Here is a 19423-nt window from a genome sequence, read left to right on the forward strand (position 1 = left end):
TTTACAGCATCTCCCCCTAAGAGCTGGGATTACAGAAGTGCTCTATGGCCTGGCTGAAGGTGCATTCTGGGGGTCCAAATTTAGGTCCCCTTGATGAGACACGAGAGATCCAGAATAATGGACAGACCCAGACAAGACCTGGTAAAGTGTAGCGTGAGTGTGTATTTGTGAGTTCGTGCATGTGTTTGGGTAAACTGTAGTGTGTGTGAGAGAGAGGAAAACTAGAAAAGTTGAACACAGAAAAGAGGATGAAGTTGAAAATATAAATGCTCAGATTTGTATGGCTTCTGCCGACATTCTGGTGATTTCCTTCCTAATTTGTATTCTTACTGTGGTGTGAATATAGGTGTGCACAGGCCATTAAATGTGTGCAGGATTCAGAGCCGGTTCTCTCTTTTCATCCCCGTGTGAGCTCTGGGGGGATAGAACTCAGTCAAGTTTGCAAACCCAGCACCTTTTACCTACCACCCGCATCCGCCGGCTCACCAAACCAATCAATTCCTGTGTCTATAGGTACACATGTTCCCGTATTGTGACTCTTCCAGCTTAGAGTTTTCTCACTTAGTATTTTCCTTGATCCCTAAAAATTCACACAGAGCAACCAATTATTTGTTTTAAAAATAATATTAGTATTTCAACTCTGTTTAATACATGCTTGGAAGTGAAAAATTAGGGCTGATCAAGGCAGTTATATTTTCCAAGTGTTTAAATGCCAATTCCTTATCAGTATATTCATATATTCATAAATTATCTGTACCTTTCTGCTTTTACACAGAATAACATCTTTGCTTTTGGACGATGCCTGCTTGGAATGCTGAGCATTTGACTTGGTTGTTGGGTTTTTTTTTTCATTTATTTATTTATTTATTTATTTATTTTTGGTTATTGATTTCAACTTGACACAAGCTGTTCTCCATCAAATTGATAGGCACACAAGTCTGTGAAACATTTTTCTTGATTAATGAACAAAGGGAGAGGGGCCCGCCCACTGAAGGTAGAACTATCCCTGGGTAGGTGGCCTTTGGTTGTATAAAAAAGCAGGCTGACCGAGCCCAGAAGCAGTGTTCCTCCATGGTCCCTACTTCAGTTCCTGTCTTGAGTTCTTCCCTGATGAGGGGAGCCAAGTTAACCCTTTTCTCCCCACGCTGCTTTTGGTAGCAGTACTGATCGGAGCAATAGAAACTCTGAGACAGTGCTCCATGTGACCTGAAGCTGTTGTGCTGAATGCACGGGAGTTTTTATGTGTACTGTTGGGAAGGGGAAAGAAGGGATTTGGCGGGAAAAGATACCTTAAATGATTTTTATTTTGAAATAATTTGGATTTTTAAAAGTCTGCAAAAATACTGAGTTCTCATGTGCCAGCTTCCCTGATGCTAATTCCGTGTATGTTCTTAGTACAATTCCTGAACAGAGAAACCACACTGACACCATTCCTTTAGTGACCTGCAGACCATGGTCGGAGCACACCCGGCTCCCACACACTCCCGGATCCAGTCCTTAGCTTTGAACAAAGGCATCCTCCCAGACAAGATGACCAGGTACAGAGCTCTGCAGTAGGGCAGGCCTGCAGGAAGTCAACAACCTTTCCTGAACCCATCTCCTGAACACTGAGAAAGGATGCTTATCTTTCCTGTGCACACAAGCTGCTGTTTGAGTAAATTACACACTAAGGAGAACCTTTTTGTCCTGAAGACAGGAAGTCAGCCTCAGGATGCATCTTCAATTACTCTCTACCTTGTTTTCCCCTCTCTCTCTCTCTCTCTCTCTCTCTCTCTCTCTCTCTCTCTCTCTCGTCAGGATCCCTCATTGTCCTAGAACTCATCAGTTAGGCTCGGCTGGCTGAACAGGGAGTTCCCAGGGCCCAACCTCTCTCCACCTGACCAGCATTAGTATTAGAGGCTTAGGCTTCAATGCCCACCATTTTAATGTGGGTGCTGGGGATTGAACTCAGTTCCTCATGCTTGCAATGGCAAGCAGTTTACAGACAGATGTAACATGTTATAGAAGGACTGATCAGATAATCCAGGTGTCTTCTTTATTAGGATACGAATTACAACAGGAGTCCCTTTGAAAGCAACGTGCCAAGTGCCCACTTTTTCCTCCAGATACATTTAGCTCCGACGATTAAAATCCACAGCCTTTTTTCTTGGGCTCCTCTCCTCATTTCCAGCGTGTTCAGAGGTGTTTCATTCTCCTCTCACTCAGACGCTCCTGTTCTGCTTCACCATTGAGAGTAATGGGTCCTGTTTCTCCCTGAGTCTGAAATAAGGTGGTGTGTGTGTGTGTGCGTGCATGTGCGTGCATGCATGTGCACACGCAGGAGTGTCTGTTTGGAAGAATCCCCTCCGCTGTCTTCATGCACAGCCTCTCCCAGTGAACTGTGTTTCTCTGCATCCTAAGCACTATTCAGATCCACCCCTCGTGGGCCAGGGATCCCGTGACCAATGGGAAAGCCAGGTGTATCCTCTTGTCAGGTAGGTGTCTCTGCTCCTTTGGTGCCTCTGGTGAGCCCTGGATGCTCAGCTTGCTGGTCGCTCTCACCGTTGCCTTGGTCTACAGTCTTGATCGGGAGGAAGTTGAAAGAAGATCATCCTACCCCCTAGTGCCCTGGAGGTTGGTCTGTTGAATCACGGATATATTTTAGAATGCTTCTGCCACAACCACGCCTGTCACACACTAATCATGTTCCCGTCTGATATTTTGGGTCTGCCTTTCTGTTCCATCTTGTGGTAATGGTGGAGCAAACGCCCGCTACAACGGTTGGTGAAAGGGAGTCACAGAACTCAGTTTAGGCAGAGGCTGCCTTTCCCCACGCACCCCTCACTCAACTGGTCAGGGCTGCCAGTGGGCAAGGTGGAACAGACCATCCCACTGGCAGTTACTACAAGTCTGTCACCCCCATGTCCCCGCTGCATGCGGAGCACAGAGGAGTGGGGACGCCCAGACAGGGTCACCCAAGAGGGATTATTAATGAAGGGGTCAGGTCAGGCGAGGACATATTAGTGCTATTGCAGTGTGGGGCAGAGAGAGGGCACTCCCAGGTGGGCTGTGGGGAGAGGGAGGAGAGAAAATCTGCTCCGTAGGAAACCATTCTCCTGGCACTCTGCATCTCCGGGGATGGCACAGTTGCTGTGTGACTTAGCAGAGGCACAGGAAGATCGTTGGTCCTCACGGACTGCAGGTACCATAGCCTGCCTGCTTCCCTTCCCTTCTCTTATGGTTTACATTGCTCACAGTGGAACCTAGGCAATTCTGGCACTTGTGATAGAACTAAAAGTGTGTGTGTGTGTGTGTGTGTGTGTGTGCGCGCACGCGTGCGCGTGTGCGTGTGCATGCATGTGCGCACACATGTATGGCAGGTGTGCATTCCTGTCCACTCACACTTTGAAGCTAGAAGAGGTCACTGGGAGTGTGACTTTATCCTTCTCTGAGACAAGTCTCACTGAACCTAAGAGGGAAGCCAGCAAACCCTAGAGATCCCCTCTCTGTTCTCCCACGGATCCAAGGTTACTGATACGCATGTCCACACCTAACTTTTTGTTTTGTTTTGTTTTCCAAGATAGGATTTTGCTGTGTAACAGCCATGACTGTCCTGAAACTCACTCTGTAGACCTGGCTGACCTCAAACTCACAGAGATCTGCCTGTCTCTGCCTCCTGAGTGCTGGGCTTAAAGGCATGTGTCACCACTGCCTGGCTCACATCTGGCTTTTTATGTGGGTGCTGGGGATTTGAAATCAGCTCACACCTTCTGGTGTTACTGTGTATTTAGTATACATTTTATATGGAGTCAGTGTGTATAGTTTTCTTAATTGTGTGAGGAGTTAGCATCTGTATTAGTCACTAAGTATAATTTTTAATGAATGTAGTCGGAGCTGTGTCCGCTTATGGGTGGTCCTGTTGTACCACATGGTATATAGTCGTCTTAGTCGTCTGTTGGTGGATGCTTGGATAGTAGGTTGTTTCTTTTGTTATTGTTTTCCATAAATACACAAATAAATACAATAAAATCTGTAATGGCTTTTATATTCACATTGGTTCAAAGATCCTTTAGAGACAAGTATTAGTAAAGTGGCAGTGAATATCTAGATACATTTTGTTTAATTTTCTTCTTGGGACAAACTCATGAAAATAATACTGTGATGTCAGTGTGTAGACATTTGCATTCCTTGTTGCTGGTTTGTTTTCTGGAAGGTGGTGGGTTGCAGAGTCCGTCCGTGGTGCGTGAAAACGCCTGATTCTCCAGATGTTCTGTCCTTCAGCTTTAGTAAACTGGAAATAGGGACGTCTCTTGTTAATTTCTACTTGTTCTCTTAATGGCCTTGAACATCTTTTCTGGTGGGGTTGGTGTGCTTTTGAGAGTTGTGTTTGCTGCCTGTGGTGGTTTGTTGTTTGGTGTGTCGCCCGCCCCTTGAGTCCTGGTAACTGCAGCTAAGGGATGTTAACTCTTGCTTGCCATATGTTGCCAATACTGATGAGGGTCTGCTTTGGATAGTGAATGGCACAGAGTCTCCTAAGTGATAATAAGTAGAGAGCAATGTTTATAATGGGTTTCTGAGTGAAAAAATGAAATTTATGCTCTGTCAATGCTGAAGTATGCTTGGGCAGCCCGGATATGGTGGTTCTGTTGAACTTGTCCATGTTGGGTCTATGGTCTAAGTTCATGAGGACAACTGGCCAGGTCTCTCCTGGGTTTCTATGAGTTCTCCTGTACCTGCTTGAAGAGAAGCCTGCTCTGGCTTTCTCGGCAAGATTGTTTTATGACCTGATAATTATGAATAAGGTAGATTATTAACTACATCAGTGTAGACATGTTCAGCTGCGCTGACCTTTGATGCATGTCCACACGTTCTGAACACTGCTCTTTCTCGTCCCGGAGTTCTCCTCTACTCCAGCCGGAAGCCTTGTGGTCATGTGTGATGCACAGAGGTTGTCATTCCCCAGCTGCCATTAATAGCTGTTTGGAAGCACGAGCTGATGCCGTCATAAGTCTCAGCCTCTTGGTCTAGACCATTGCTAACACAGCCAGTCTGGTCTGATCTTAGAAGCTGAGCAGGTCCAGCCTTCCATGAAAGAATGATGGTCTCCATGGATCTTCACAGATCCTGATGCATCTGGAGATCAAACACCTGACCAAAGCAGTTTAGGGGAGGCGGAGGTTGGAGCCTGAGGCAGCTGGTCACATGACATCCACAGCCAAGAGCAGAGAGAGAAGATGGGCCCGAGCTGCCTGCTAGCCTCTTGAGCTCAGTCGGCTTTCTTCATTCCTGTGCATTTCATGGCCCAGCCCAGGTGCCGCCCACAGTGAACTGCATCTCCCTGCACCAGTTCACAGCTGTGAATCAGGTGCCGCCCACAGTGAACTGCATCTCCCTGCACCAGTTCACAGCTGTGAATCAGGTGCCGCCCACAGTGAACTGCATCTCCCTACACCAGTTCACAGCTGTGAATCAGGTGCCGCCCACAGTGAACTGCATCTCCCTGCACCAGTTCACAGCTGTGAATCAGGTGCCGCCCACAGTGAACTGCATCTCCCTACACCAGTTCACAGCTGTGAATCTCCCACCATCGTGGCTGCAGCCAGCCTTCCCAGACACTTCCTCATCTGAATTGTGGCAAGTTGACATTTAAAACTGTCGCACAGGCATTTCCAAGACATTGTTAGCCAGGCAGTGGTGGTGAGTTCAAGGCCATCCTGGTCTACAAAGCCAGTTCCAAGACAATCAAGGCTACATAGAGAAACCTGAAAAACAAACAAAACAAAATCCAAGACATTGTTATGGAAGTTAGTATTTGAGCATCAATGGAGAACGCAGCTCCAGTCGGGAGAGAGTGTATAATTTAAACCCTAAATTAATCTCAAAAGCCTGTTAAAAGCCAGACCCAAACAAAGCCTACACCATTTCCAGGGCAGGGAGAGAGGTTGATCAGTCCACACCAGACAACCTGTGTCTGTTCGGATGCTTTGATGCTGGAGGGCAGGTTCATGGGCAGGAAGCTGTCCTGCTGGAGCAGTGCTGTGTGCATGCATGTTTTCAGACGTTGGAGTCTTTGAAACTGATGGAGGCACACACAGTCTTAAGAGTTAGTAAAGTATCGGGTCTGCCCTGGAGAATCCCGGCTCACAGGTGAAGAAGGGAGACAACACACCATGCTTGGGAGGTCCGGTAGTGGGAGTATGAGACGGGGTCACATGCCATCTCAAGTCCAGACGCAGAGACTGACCAGTGCTGCGTAGGCTCCTGTGCCCATGGAGCTGATGCCTTCCCCACCGTGAGGGACTGGGAGCCAGAGTCAGTACTTTCTCCGTCAAGTTGTTTTCCTGTCAGACACTCGGTCACAGCCATGAGGAAAATGACTGCTTCAGAATGTGAAAGTCACCGCTTCCCCACAGTCCCACCTAAGGAGCCAAGCCAAGGGTTGTAACAGTGGGAGCGAGGCCGAGCTCTCCCTGTGTGTGACCAGTAGCCGTGCAGGGGGTGTTGGGCAGTGCAACCCCTCTCTGCTCTAAACCAGACTTTCCTGTCTCTACCATCCCAGGGGGCCCTGGAAAGGAAGAAAGAAGCTTGGGGGAGGGCTGGTTCTTCCCCTGAGGGGCTGGCCTGGAGTTAGAATTCCTGATTTCTTACATAGCTGGAATTTAGTCTGTGTCCATGCAACACAGGCAGACTGGGCAAGCAGTCCAGTGACTGAAAGGGTGAAGGCAGGGAACGTCCGTTCAGTGTGTGACACGGGCCTGTCAGCTGCTGCACTTTCTTGGTCTTTGGTCTTTTGTCAGAGCTGATAAGTTTGCATAAATTACAGACTCACCTACAGTATCCTGAAGTGTGAACTCTGCCCCTCAGCCCTTTGTTTACTCCCCTGGGAGGAAATCTCCTCCTGCCCAGGGAATGCCTCAGCAAGGGCTTCTAGTTTAACAGTCAAAGATTTCATGCGCACAGCTGCCATTCAGCCCCAACTGTGAGACCCCCCACCTCTCAGCACATCTAGGGAAAGTGATGAGAACCACTGTGTTCACCATTGCTTCTCTCTCCCTACCTTGCAATAAAAAGTTTAAGAGAAGCCCAGGATCCCTTCACCTGGAACCCCCTGGTTCTGTCAGATCTCTGATCTGATTCAGTTCCTCTGCACCTGTCACTGGAGAGAAAGTGGAAACACTGATCAGGGTTGTTTGTTTTGTGACTGCTGAGTAGTTTTTTTTTATTCTGTTTTTTTTGGGGGGAGGGGTTGCTTTTGTTCTCTTATCTTTGAAACATTTAATTTTGCCGAATTAAATGTCAGACCCCAGCATCTACAATATAACAAACTTGGGCCCCACAAGCACCTGTATCTCTGAAGAACACAAAGAATACAAAGACCTGCTTTCATGTACAGCACAACACACACACACACACATACACACACACATACACACACATACACACACACATACACACATACGAACACACCCACACATGCAAATGCACACACGCATGCATATAGTCATACAGATACATACAAGTTAATTAGTTCTTTTTTAAACAACCAAAATGGAGAAAGTAATAAATTTTGTATCTATTAGTAAATAGGATTTAGTAGAATTAGGTGAGGAGATGCTTAGGCCAGCCCCTCCTGTGCAGAGGGCAGTCATTAAAGTGAGCCTTTCCCTGCTGATGGGAGCCCTGCCTGCCTCTCTGTGTGTCCTTAGCCTTATTTGGCAGCTGCTCCCAGGAAACAGCTCTTCCCTGCTTCCCGTGGTTGTCATTGTTCTTGCTGCATCGTTAGCAGTGGAATTCAGACAGATTTCTATTTCAATTGTGTGTGTATAGACATTTAGTGCACACCTTTAGTCCCAGCCCTTGTAGGGTCCAACCACGCAGGCACCACCTAGGGACAGATCAGCCAAGGGAAACGTACCTATTGTTCCAAAGGAAATCCCTTACACACCAACCATTGTAGATAGAATCACCTACCAGTACACACTCATCCTGACAAATGCCAGCCAACCTGGGGTCCTGAACCTTAGAAATCCCTCCCCCAACCTCTGCTATTATAAAAACCCCACCCCAACTGAGCCTGAGACACTCTGTGCCCGTGCCTTGGACATGTGGAGAGTCCAAGTTCAAATTTGAATAAGAATAAAGACTCTTTGCTTCTTCTTTTTTTTTTTGGGGGGGGGGGATTTTTTGAGACAGGGTTTCTCTGTAGCTTTTTGGTTCCTGTCCTGGAACTAGCTCTTGTAGACCAGGCTGGCCTCGAACTCACAGAGATCCGCCTGCCTCTGCCTCCCGAGTGCTGGGATTAAAGGCATGCGCCACCACCGCCTGGCTTAAGACTCTTTGCTTTTGACTTGGTCTCCTTGTTGGTTTTTGGGGGACTCCGCGATTTAGTCCTAACAGCCCCCAGGAGGCAGAACCATGGAGATAGATCTTAATGAGTGTGAAGCCAGCTTGGTTTATCTACATAAAAAGTTCCAAGTCAGCCAGGGCTATGTAGTGAGATCTTGTCTAAAAAATGATATTTATAAAATTTATTATTTATATAAATTTATATTTCTATAAGGTTAATTATATATTAAGTTTATGTAATTTGTTTTATATATACTTTTATATAGTAAATTTATATTTCATATAATTATATATTATATGGAAACATATATATATATGAGAGAGAGAAAAATGCATGTGTGTGTGCATGTGTGAGTGTGTGCGCGCGTGCATGCGTGTGTGCATTGTCTGGTCTTCAGCAGAAGCGTTTGTCTGAGTCCCTCATCCGCTGTCCTGGAAGTAGAAGTCCTGGCTTGGGTGTAGTAATATAAGCGGCGGGGCTGCGTCCCCTGCACCCCGGCCGCCTGCTAGCTTATGCCCCGAAATAACAACACACAAATTGTTTCATTTAAACACTGCTTGGCCCTTTAGGTCTAGCCCTTACTGACTAATTCTGATATCCCGATTAACCCATCTCTAATAATCTATGAGCACCGGTCTTACCGGGAAGATTCTAGCCTACGTCCATCCTGGGTCGGAGCTGAATCGCGTGTGTCTCAGAGAGCAGAGCTATCCCCGTGTCTGCCCAGGAGAGGGGAGCATGGCATCTCTGCTCCAGAGAACAGCTGTCGAGTCTGAGCTCACTTCCTCTTCCTCCCAGCATTCTGTTCTGCTTACTCCACCCACCTATGTTCTAACCTATGAGGGCCAGCCAAGCAGTTTCTTTATTTTTTTAACCAATGACCTTCCCCTATCACTTGGGTTCTTACTCGGGGGCCACTTTTAGTGGCATGTGTAGTTGAGCTTCTGCAGTGGCTTTGCCTAGCAGGGATAGTGCAGTGGCTAGCATATTGCTTTCTTCCCAGAATAACTGACTTTTGCTTTTTGTTTTAATTTTCAGTAAGCTTGTCAAAGATGACAGTGACTTTATCAACTTTGGATACTTGTGAAAGCTCCTTCACACCCCTGGTGGTCATAGAGCTTGCCCAGGATGTCAAAGAAGAAACCAAAGAATGGCTCAAAAACAGAATTGTCGCTAAAAAGAAAGATGGAGGTTAGTGCAACAGTCACTCTACCAGCCTGGCCATGGTCGGTCCCTGATGTGTGTCGGCAAATGTGTTTACATGCTATGTCCTGGCTCTCTATTGCTTGTCTGTGGCTTGTAAGAAGATCTTAAATCAGCACTACACTAAAAACCCCACTACTGTGGGCCATGGGAGTGGCTTTCCTCATGTTTCTAAAGGCCACGCCTACCACTTGGCACACGTGAGGTAGGAGTGCCATATGTACTTTTCATGTGAGCAGACATGTCGTGGTGCACCATGGGTTGTTGTGACCCCAAGGGAAGGGTGCCTCTGGTACCTCCTGTAGACACTGCTGTCCAGACGGGGAAAATGGACGCTGATCCCTAGAATGTGGAGTGAACATCCTGTTAGTGGATGAATCGTCAGAGCTGTGCACAGCACACACACATGAACCTTAAACGTGGCTGCCGTAGTAAAGAGAGGGAAAGTAAGGCATTGGGGACACGGACGTCTGACACTGTGGCTTAGCAGGAACTGGGCTGGAGAAAAAGTCGAGGGCTTTGACTAACCAGACAGCTCCTAGAATACACAGAACCACTAGCTGTCCCAGCTGAGGACTGAAGTCAGGCCCTTAACGGTGCTGTAAACCAATGCCTTCAGAGTAGACTTTTCAAATCAAGGCGCTTTTAGAAGTAATTGAGCCAAAAGGAAAGACTACTTGCTTGCTGAAGTTTGAACTATTTCCAGTTGGGCCGGAGCCTCCTCGTCGCATTTCTGTGATTTAGGAGTAACTCCAGAGAGTCACAGCTTCCTTTGCTTCACCCTGTGTCTTCAGGGACTCTCGGGAGAAGGAAGGGACAGATGCACTTTCCCACTTGGGCAGCTATAGGAGAGGGTACCTTGGATCCCTCGGGGAGGATGTGCATTTACTATTTTATCATTATTATTATTTATATTTAGGTTATTTATCATTTTATTATTTCTAAACTGCTGTTTTAACTGTGGTAATATAACAATGAGGGGCTTGTCAGATTTGAGATGGCTAAGACCAAATGGGAGGGCATTGGGCTCCTGAAGAAAATGCAGGGTCTCCCCAACCTCCACCAGTGTTTCCCAGGAGCCTTAGCTTCACTCTTGGTGAAGGCTGGGTGCTGAGATGGTGGGGCCAGGCTTCTGTGGAGGTCTGCAGGGAGATCCCTCCCCAAGCCTCACATCTAACTCAGTTTATAAAGTGCAAGAACAAGGCTTCCAATAATCCAGGCGGCATACTGAATTCCTCGGGGCATCTGACCCATTTAGGAACGAAGAGTGAGTTATAAAGAATCCAGGGGGTTATCTAGGCAGTGACCTGTTGAGGCTGTGCCTGATGAATCCACCTGAGCTCTCTGAACCAGCCCCTTGGGGTCCCTTTCTTAAACAAGAGCCAAAAGAAGAAAGATTGTCACGTGTCTGATCCAAGGGAGATGGAGAAGCAGATGAAGGGTAGCACATGCCAGGAGGAGGATGAAGAGCTCAGCCCTCAGAGGCAGAAAGAGATGTCACCCACAAATGAAGCATGTGTTAGAAAGACCATCTTGTAGGAAAAGCAGCTTTTACAAAGTGAAAACATAAAATCCTGTATGAAAAATGAAAGTGGTTGAGGTAACGTTAGCAAGACCTGCAAGAACAAAGAGCAGAATGTGCTGGCAAAGAAGGTACCAGCAGCCCAGAGGCCGATACCGCCTAGAAGGATGGGTACGGGAGAACTCAGTTGAGATGGACTCAGGGCCCATTCTGGCTTTCAGGGAGAGAGATGCCCTGTGACCAGCTGCACCAGTGAAAGTTCCGGAGCCCTGGTGATTAAGATGCAACAGTCCCACAGGAACAAAGAGAGCAAAGTCAGGTCCAGTCTAGTGCAGAGTGGTGGGATCCTCTCAGTTCTGAAAGGAATCCTGGACATACCTAGCCAACAGTGGAAGGGCAGAGTACAGAGGGGCTGCTCCAGCAAAGCCAGTGACAGGTCCCCTTACGGCAGTGTGTGTAGGGGAGACTTAGCAGAGTGCAGGAGATAGGACTGGTAAGTGCAGTACGCTGGACAGTGGGTAAGACAGACTTTGGTGAGGGTCACCAGCTAGCCTGACTTGTCACAGCAGCAGTGGCAGGCAGGTCCTCTTGGAGGCCACCCCACGTCTCCTCCCATAGAGGGGCCTTGCTCACACTCAAGATCAGCTTTGGTTTTCCATGCAAATGGCACTCAGCTAGGACTTGAAGATGTATTAGGGAAAGACACACAGAGCAGAGTGTGTAGGTAGCTGCAGCCCCTGAAAGCCTGACACTTGTGCAAGCCTTGAACACAGTCCAGCTTTACAAAAGCATCAGGCAGAGGGACTCTGCTCACAGCAATGGCTTTGTGGCCCACCCTCCAGTTCAGTGCTTGTGTTAGTAGGGGCTACAGAGATGGTTCATGTAGGAGATAGAAAGATGGCTCAGTAGGGGCTGGAAAGACAGTGGTGGCTCGGGAGATGGGTCAGTGGTGCCTAGGGAGATGGGTCAGTGGGAAAAGTGCTTGGCATATAAGCAGGAGGACCTCTTTTTATCTCTGACACATTGGTGAAATTCTGTAATACCAGAACAGGGGCTGCAGATTCAGGGGAATCCCTATGAGCTACTGGCTAGACATTCTAGCTAAATTCTTGAGTTTCAGTTCAGTGAGAGACTGTGTCTCAAAAAGTAAGGAGGAGGACAATTGAAGAAGACAATCGACATCAACCTCTCGTCCACATGTGCACATCCACACGTCTGTTCACATGTGCACTTGTGTGCACACATATGCACAAACACAAGCATTAACTTCTATCCCAACTTCCTTATCTTCCTTTTTACTTGGATAACAGTTTTAAATTGCTAATATAATTTCATTTCCTTATACCAAGAAGAAACATTGTATCTTTATAGATTTTCATTTTCTGAAAGTTTGTGTCTGCTTTGTTCTGTACTGCGCTGTCTTGTGTTTGACAGGTGCCCAGTTGCTGTTTAGACCACTGTTAAATAAGTGTGAGAAGGAAACAATAAGAAACCAGAATTTGTACCTCGTTGGTGCCTCCAACATCAGACTGTTGCTTGGGGCAGAAGCGGTGGGGCTGGTGAAGGAGTGCACAGATGCGGCCATGCGGGCCTTCACCTACGGGACCCGCCACAGCTTCAAAGGCTTCCATGGTAAGCAGAGGATCGGCTTGCTGTAGAGACGTGTTTGATGGGATCAGGGTCTCCCAGCGCCGGGTAGTCAAAATCTAGGCTTTGTGGGCCTTGCTCTGCTCTGCTGTTTTGAGCAAAACAGTAGCCCTGGACCGTAAGGAGATGATGAACCGGCTGTGTGGAGTCCTTGAGCCATAACTTACCTCCCTGGGGTGGATGAACACAAGTTAGAATGGATGCCTGTTTACATATTTATTACATTTATTTCAGTAATAAATATGCGTGGACAGATGTAAGAGTTCAGGATTTAGGAACCTCAGTTCTTAAGTTTTCTGGCTCCTTCTGATGTGGCGGGATGGTGGGCATGTCCTGGCATTTAAGGGCATCTCAAAGAGAATATTCTGGAGAGAACCAGGGCCTCAGGCTGTCTGAAGGAGGGGCCCTTGTTTCAAGTGTGTGGGCTCCTGGCAGCGCTGATGGAGTTAGAACATGGACTTAGGCCTTTGGTACTAACTCACTGTAAAGCTTTTTGCCTCAGTGATACCGTGATCTGGGTAACATTTTCCTCAATAAAAAGATTTATCTGTCAGAGCTGCTGTTTTCTTACAGACTTATTTCTCCATGGTGCTTGGTTCCAGGATGGAGTGAGGCCAATGTGACAGTTTGGTAGGGCCTTTCCTGTTTAAGCCAGCTTTTCCACCTATGTTAGAAACATTGGTGCAGTTCAAAATGTGCAAGCTTAGACAACTCCCCCCCCCACTCTCTCTCTCTCTCTCTCTCTCTCTCTCTCTCTCTCCCTCTCTCTCCCTCCCTTTCTCCCTCCCTCTCTCTCTCTCTCCCTCTCTCTCTCCCTCTCTCCCTCTCTCCCTCTCTCCCTCCCTCTCTCCCTCTCTCTCCCTCTCTCTCTCCCTCTCTCCCTCTCTCCCTCCCTCTCTCCCTCTCTCCCTCCCTCTCTCCCTCCCTCCCTCCCCCCCCCCATTAAACACGTCCTGCATTCAAAGAGTGTAGTCTCTGACCATTGGCTTCAAGTAAGGCCAGGGCAATGTGTGCTGATGGACTTTGGTGCCAGAGAAACTTTGAAATGACCGAAGGCAGAGTTAGAAATCAGAGCGGACGTGGTACCCTCATATCCAAAGTGCCTTGCCGCCTGGTAACTTTCCAGTTGTACTTTGGCAGCTCCGTAGGTTGTTTATGTTTATGGCATTTCTATAACCACAAGCATAAGTTAATAACGTAATTAACGCTATTACTTTTACATTGCTACTAGAAAGTAACCAGAAAGTTTTGTTGTATTTTAGATAACAATGACGACTTCCTCACAATGGCCGAGTGTCAGTTCATTATCAAACATGAACTTGAGAATCTTAGAGCTAGAGATGAGAAGATGATCCCTGGCTACCCCCAGGCCAAACTGTACCCCGGGAAGTCACTGAGTAAGTCTCTGAAAGCCAGCTTCTCACCTATCTACTCTTAACACTCTTTATTAGTCATGATTGTTCAGAGAATTTACAGCCTCCTGTTGCCTGTAAGTCGCCTGCTTTGTCCTGTTGCTACATCTAGCCAGCTGGAAGTTGCATGTAAATCAGGCTATTATTGGCCACGTCAAGTCAGCGAAATTCACTTTATAGTCAATGAAAATCCGCGTGGGCGGGGCATGAAAGGCAGGCATGGTCTCATCCTTGAACAAGTCCTGCTCTTGTTCTCCCAGACCTCAGGGAGGTGACCTTAAACAGAGTCGCGTAGGGCATCCTAACAAAGCAGGTAGCATGGGTGAGCATAGGTGTAACAGTCCCGTGATGGGGATGGTGGCTTCAGAATGGAGCACACCAGTGTTCTGCAGCAAGGTCTTGGAACTCTGGTTCCAGGCTCCCAGCTCTGGTCCCTGCATCTGGTTTTCTTTTTAACTCCATCCTCCCTCCCACCCTCCCATTCCCCAACTCCTCCAACCTCATGATACAGAGTTTCACTCTAGACCAGGCTAGCCTCAAACTCACAGAGATCACCTGTGTCACAAGAGCTGGGATTACAGGCGCGTGTCCCTGCACCTGGCCTGGTTTCAGCCTCCCTGCAAGAGAGCAGAGCCTCAGGACCCACTCCATGTTTCCTTGATGTGCTCTCAAGCCTGTCGGCACAAAGCAAGGTCCAGGCAAAGGCTGCCTGCCTTGTTTGCTGCTGTGCACCTGCCTGCCTGGTTTGCTGTTGTGTGCCTTCCCACCTGGTTTGCTGCTGTGCGCCTGCCTGCCTGGTTTGCTGTTGTGTGCCTTCCCACCTGGTTTGCTGTTGTGCGCCTGCCTGCCTGATTTGCTGTTGTGTGCCTTCCCACCTTGTTTGCTGCTGTGCGCCTGCCTGCCTGGTTTGCTGTTGTGTGCCTTCCCACCTGGTTTGCTGCTGTGGGCCTGCCTGCCTGGTTTGCTGCTGTGCACCTGCCTGCCTGCCTGGTTTGCTGCTGTGCACCTGCCTGCCTGCCTGGTTTGATGCTGTGTGCCTTCCCACCTGGTTTGCTGCTGTGCACCTTCAGGCTCTGTGGATAGGACAGGTTCTCATTTGCATGTTTTCACAGTATTGATTTCTGCGGACATCAGGCCTTTTCATCTGTTTGTGATAAAGTATTCAGAGGTTGGGTCTCCGCCTGCCTCGGCCTCTGTTCTGAACCCATATGATACTGTCCTCCATAGAAAGGGCAGGCCTCCCATGGGCTTCAGCAAAGCCTGGCGTATCAACCTGCTTTACAACTGAGCACGTCCTGCTGTATTTAGGATGTGCAGAGCAATCCAGTATGAGGAATAGGTTCCCAAGAGCCAGTCAAAGAACTGGGGACAGCCCCTGCTCCTGAAGCCGGGAGTCCCACATCTAGAACAAGCTACTTAACTCTTACATATTTGCAGAGGGCCTCGGTTAGTCCCATGCTCCCTGGTTGTTGGCTCAGATTTCGGTGGCTTATAATTTTTAAAGTCTTAAAACAATCTTTTAAAATTTACACAACATAAAGCAAGAAAACACTTCCCTGGGGCAATTTACACATTTCATCTTTATTTTCTCTAAAGGGAGATCATGAGAAGAAGAGAGACATAATTTTTCTGTGTCTGAATTTGAGGATGAGTTGAATTTTTGTTAGGTATCCTTTCTGCCCTATGGTGCCGTCTCCCCAGCACTTCTCTTCCTTACTGCACACCCTCCGAAAGGTATTGCTCAAGAGAGCACTCCTCAAACACAGGGACTGTAGAGAGAGAGCACTCTTCACACACGGGGACTGTAGAGACACTCCCGCCATCTCAAGAGAACACTCTTCACAGACACAGGGACTGTAGAGACACACTTGTCATCTCAAGAGAACACTCTTCTTTTTTAAAAAACATATTTATTATTGTGTATATAATATTCTGTCTACATGTATGCCTGCAGGCCAGAAGAGGGCACCAGACCTCATTACCATTACAGATGGTTGTGAACCACCATGTGGTTGTGGGGAATTGAACTCAGGACCTTTGGAAGAGCAGGCAATGCTCTTAACCACTGAGCCATCTCTCCAGCCCCAAGAGAACACTCTTCATACACGGGGATTGTAGAGACACACCCGCCACCTAAAGAGAGCTCTTCACACACATGGGGACTGTAGAGACACACTTGCCATCTTACATCTTAACTATTGTGGATGTTTGCTCATCCAGATTTCCTAGTTAATTCTTGTGTGTTCCTTTTGTAGGGCACTTGGTATTCCACCATGTGTCTGTTATCATATTACCGAATAATACATTTCCTCCATTTTTTTGAATCATAGAGAAAGTAGGAAGAGTACCAGGAGTGGCCTTTAGATCCCAGGTCTTGGGATAGACACTGACAAGCTGTCCTTCCTTTGCCCATTGTCTTCGGGTCACACACTGGTTTTTACATGAGATCATCATCAGATCTAGAAAGCATCCGTGCTTCTGCTCAGTTTAGGTTGTGTGTCTGGGCCGTGGCTGTTACCCGACTCTCAGCATCTGTGAGGTTGTGGTTGTCTGTGTTGTGGTACGGTGAATGGTGCTCCAGTGTGAGCCACTCTTGGTGCCTTCTGCCGAGCTCTGCCCATCTAATGAATGTTCCTGCAGAACACCACTTACTGCTTTTTCAAATGATAGGAATACTTTATTTTTATTGTGTTTCTGACCATTTATTTCTATTTGGTCTATAATTGTTTTTTTCATTTTTTATCATTTGTATTTTGTTGCTATTTTCTTGATCAATCATAATCCTAGAGGTTGTCAACTACGGGAATTTCATCATGTTTCTGCCAATTTGCTCTCTCCCCTGACTCCGTGACCTTTTTTTGCCCCTTTCCATGTTGACCCCTCCCCGCCCCACATGGTCCCTTCTGCTGTGTGTCCTGTCATGTCTCTGGCCTCTGAGCCACGCTGGGCTGTTGTGACAGCTGCATTTTGTTGCTCTCGCTGGTCTCTGTGGCTCTTAGGAGTGGAATGCAGCATTTCTTTCTTCTCGCCCACACGGCAGTTACCTGCTGTCTTCAGTTTTTCCTTTTAGAAGCAGGGTCCCACTCTGTACTCTCGGGTGGCCTAGAACTTGCTGTGCACTTTGGTTGCTCTTCCCTCTCTCTCCCACTTGCTGGGAAGGCACCTCTGGCTCTGTCTGTCTGATAGTGAGTGTTTTTTAGTTTAGTTTTGCTTTTTTATGATTGAGGCAATTTATTAGCCCAGCATCCTTTGTTCTATTGCTTCATGTTGGCAGCTACCACATGTCTATATCTTGCAACAACCAGAAGTTGACGGAGACACCAGATAGTATCCTGAGCATAGGACACCTCAAAGCCTGCACCCATAGTGACACACTTCCTTCAACAAGGCCATACCCACTCCAGCAAAGCCACACCTCCTAATAGTACCATTCCCTATGAGATTTTGGGGGTCAAAGTTCCACACCCTGATACCCAACAGCCACAGGGAACAAGGGCTGTGCTGGTCATCCCTTGCCATGGAACCCTTCATTCCTCTGGCATCTGCTCTCTGGTCAGATCCCGGAGGAGTGGCCTGCTGCTCCCCCTGCACAGAGCCACTGTCAGGATTCCCCAGCATCAGCCAAAGGCAGCTGCACCATTAGCCGTGCTGTGCCTTACCTAGCTGAAGTGTCCTGCAGTGTCCTGCAGACCGGGTCAGATTTTGTTTGTTTGCTACTTATTCAGTGGCTCTCGTAGTCACTCCAATACTGATGGGTATTGTTGGCACCCTGGAAGGAGGGAATCTGGCTGAAGTCCCTGCCTTCTTTTGTTAGGCCCAAGCACCCTCCTATTTTCCTTTCAAGGTAAGAGTCCTTCCTTGTAATTACAGTCAAGCAGACACAAGGAGGCTGGAGGGTTTTAAAGAAGCCAGCCTCTATTTTTAGAGCTGAAACCAGAACCATGCTCTGGCATTGATGGTGACGAGAAGCTGGCAATTTAGGACTCGAAGCCTCTCCAGAGGCTCCATTTACTGTCCTGTTTTTAGAGATGTATAAGCAGGGTCCTCTGCCTGCTGGGGAGCCTGGCACGGTGGAGTCACCTCTTATAGGAGAACCTGGGACTTAGTGCCACAAGCCAGCCCAGGGTTTAAACACCGGTGCAGCAGTGGGGAGGAAACTGTGATGGAGAGGCCCTGCTGCAGCTGTGCACCCCCACACTGGGGCCAGGACTGGGGGCTTGTGGGCAACCGACTTAAGTCATATTAGCCAAAGAAAAGTCCTCAGAAATTTCAACATAAAGAACTTACAAAATGGCCTTGACAGCACCCAAAGCTGATGTAACTCAAACCATATGTCTTCTCACCCTCGCAGCTGGTATTTTGGGCTGGTACCTTTTCCAGTCATTAAGAAGGCTTATTCTTCACAGTCCGCCTTTTAAATCATCTCCTCTGGGTAGAGCTTATGTGAGTGACATAACTGTAAGGGAACCTGATTATTTTCCCTCCAGTTAGCACAGCCTACCGTAGGCCTGTCTTTCTTAATGCAAATTCCATCGTACAAACAGCCGTGCTAAAGACACACGTGGGAAAAGTCCCCCAGCTCCCCAGTGTGCCCTTAGGATGGAAAACCCTTCACTAGTAGGTCAGTCTCAGGACCTACAGCAGATCAGAGGTCTGGGTCCGTCAGGCACTGCCAAGAAGCACTGCTCTGCTTGTGTTTGTCTTTTCCACGTTGTGTGTGATTTTCCAACCATGTTTGCCACCCAGCTGCATAGAAAGGGAGGAAGCTCAATGTGATTTTTGAAGTTTCTGTTTGTGGCTGTCTTTTTTGTTCTGTTGGAAAGAAAGAAACAAGTGAAAGTGCCTGCTGTCCAGAGACGAAGGAACCGCAATGCAGGGGGCTTAGAGCAGGGGCAGCAATGTCAGATGGGTTCAGATTTCAGATTCGTCTGCTGTTGGCCCCAGATGAGAAAAGTTGAAGAGGTGAGATAATGTATGTGCATAATAATTTCAGTATTGGGGGGACTGGAGAGATGGCGCAGAGGTTAAAAGTGAGCATTACTCTTACAGAGAACGTGGGTTTGGTTCCCAGCACCCACATGGCGGCTCACAACCATCTGTAGTAACTCCAGTTCCAGGGAATTCAGAGCCTCTTCTGACCTCTGAGGGTCCTAGGTGCTCACATGCCGCAGTGCATATATGCAGGCAAATATTCACACACATAAAGTGGATATCTAAAGAATTTCAGTATTATTTGCAGTGGCAAAAACCAGAAACAATTATTCTGGGAGACGTTACAGCTGTAAAGGAGAATCCCTCTAGATACATGGTGAC

The 19423-nt window shown here is 47.7% G+C and overlaps 1 protein-coding gene across 1 annotated transcript in view; it reads left to right on the forward strand.

Moving 5' to 3' along the window:
* The window catches only part of Ano10 (anoctamin 10), a 111173-nt gene that overhangs the window by 1000 nt on the left and 90750 nt on the right, over window positions 1-19423 (forward strand). Inside the window, exons 2-4 of the mRNA XM_041676855.1 lie at window positions 9365-9517; window positions 12486-12683; window positions 13961-14095. Coding sequence (XP_041532789.1) covers window positions 9379-9517; window positions 12486-12683; window positions 13961-14095 — 472 coding nt within the window. The 5' untranslated portion in view covers window positions 9365-9378. The remainder of the gene's footprint in view (window positions 1-9364; window positions 9518-12485; window positions 12684-13960; window positions 14096-19423) is intronic.

Source organism: Microtus oregoni, unplaced genomic scaffold (assembly GCF_018167655.1).
Source record: "Microtus oregoni isolate MIOR12 unplaced genomic scaffold, Mior012 000028F_ref0000031, whole genome shotgun sequence".
Classification (NCBI taxonomy): Eukaryota; Metazoa; Chordata; class Mammalia; order Rodentia; family Cricetidae; genus Microtus; species Microtus oregoni.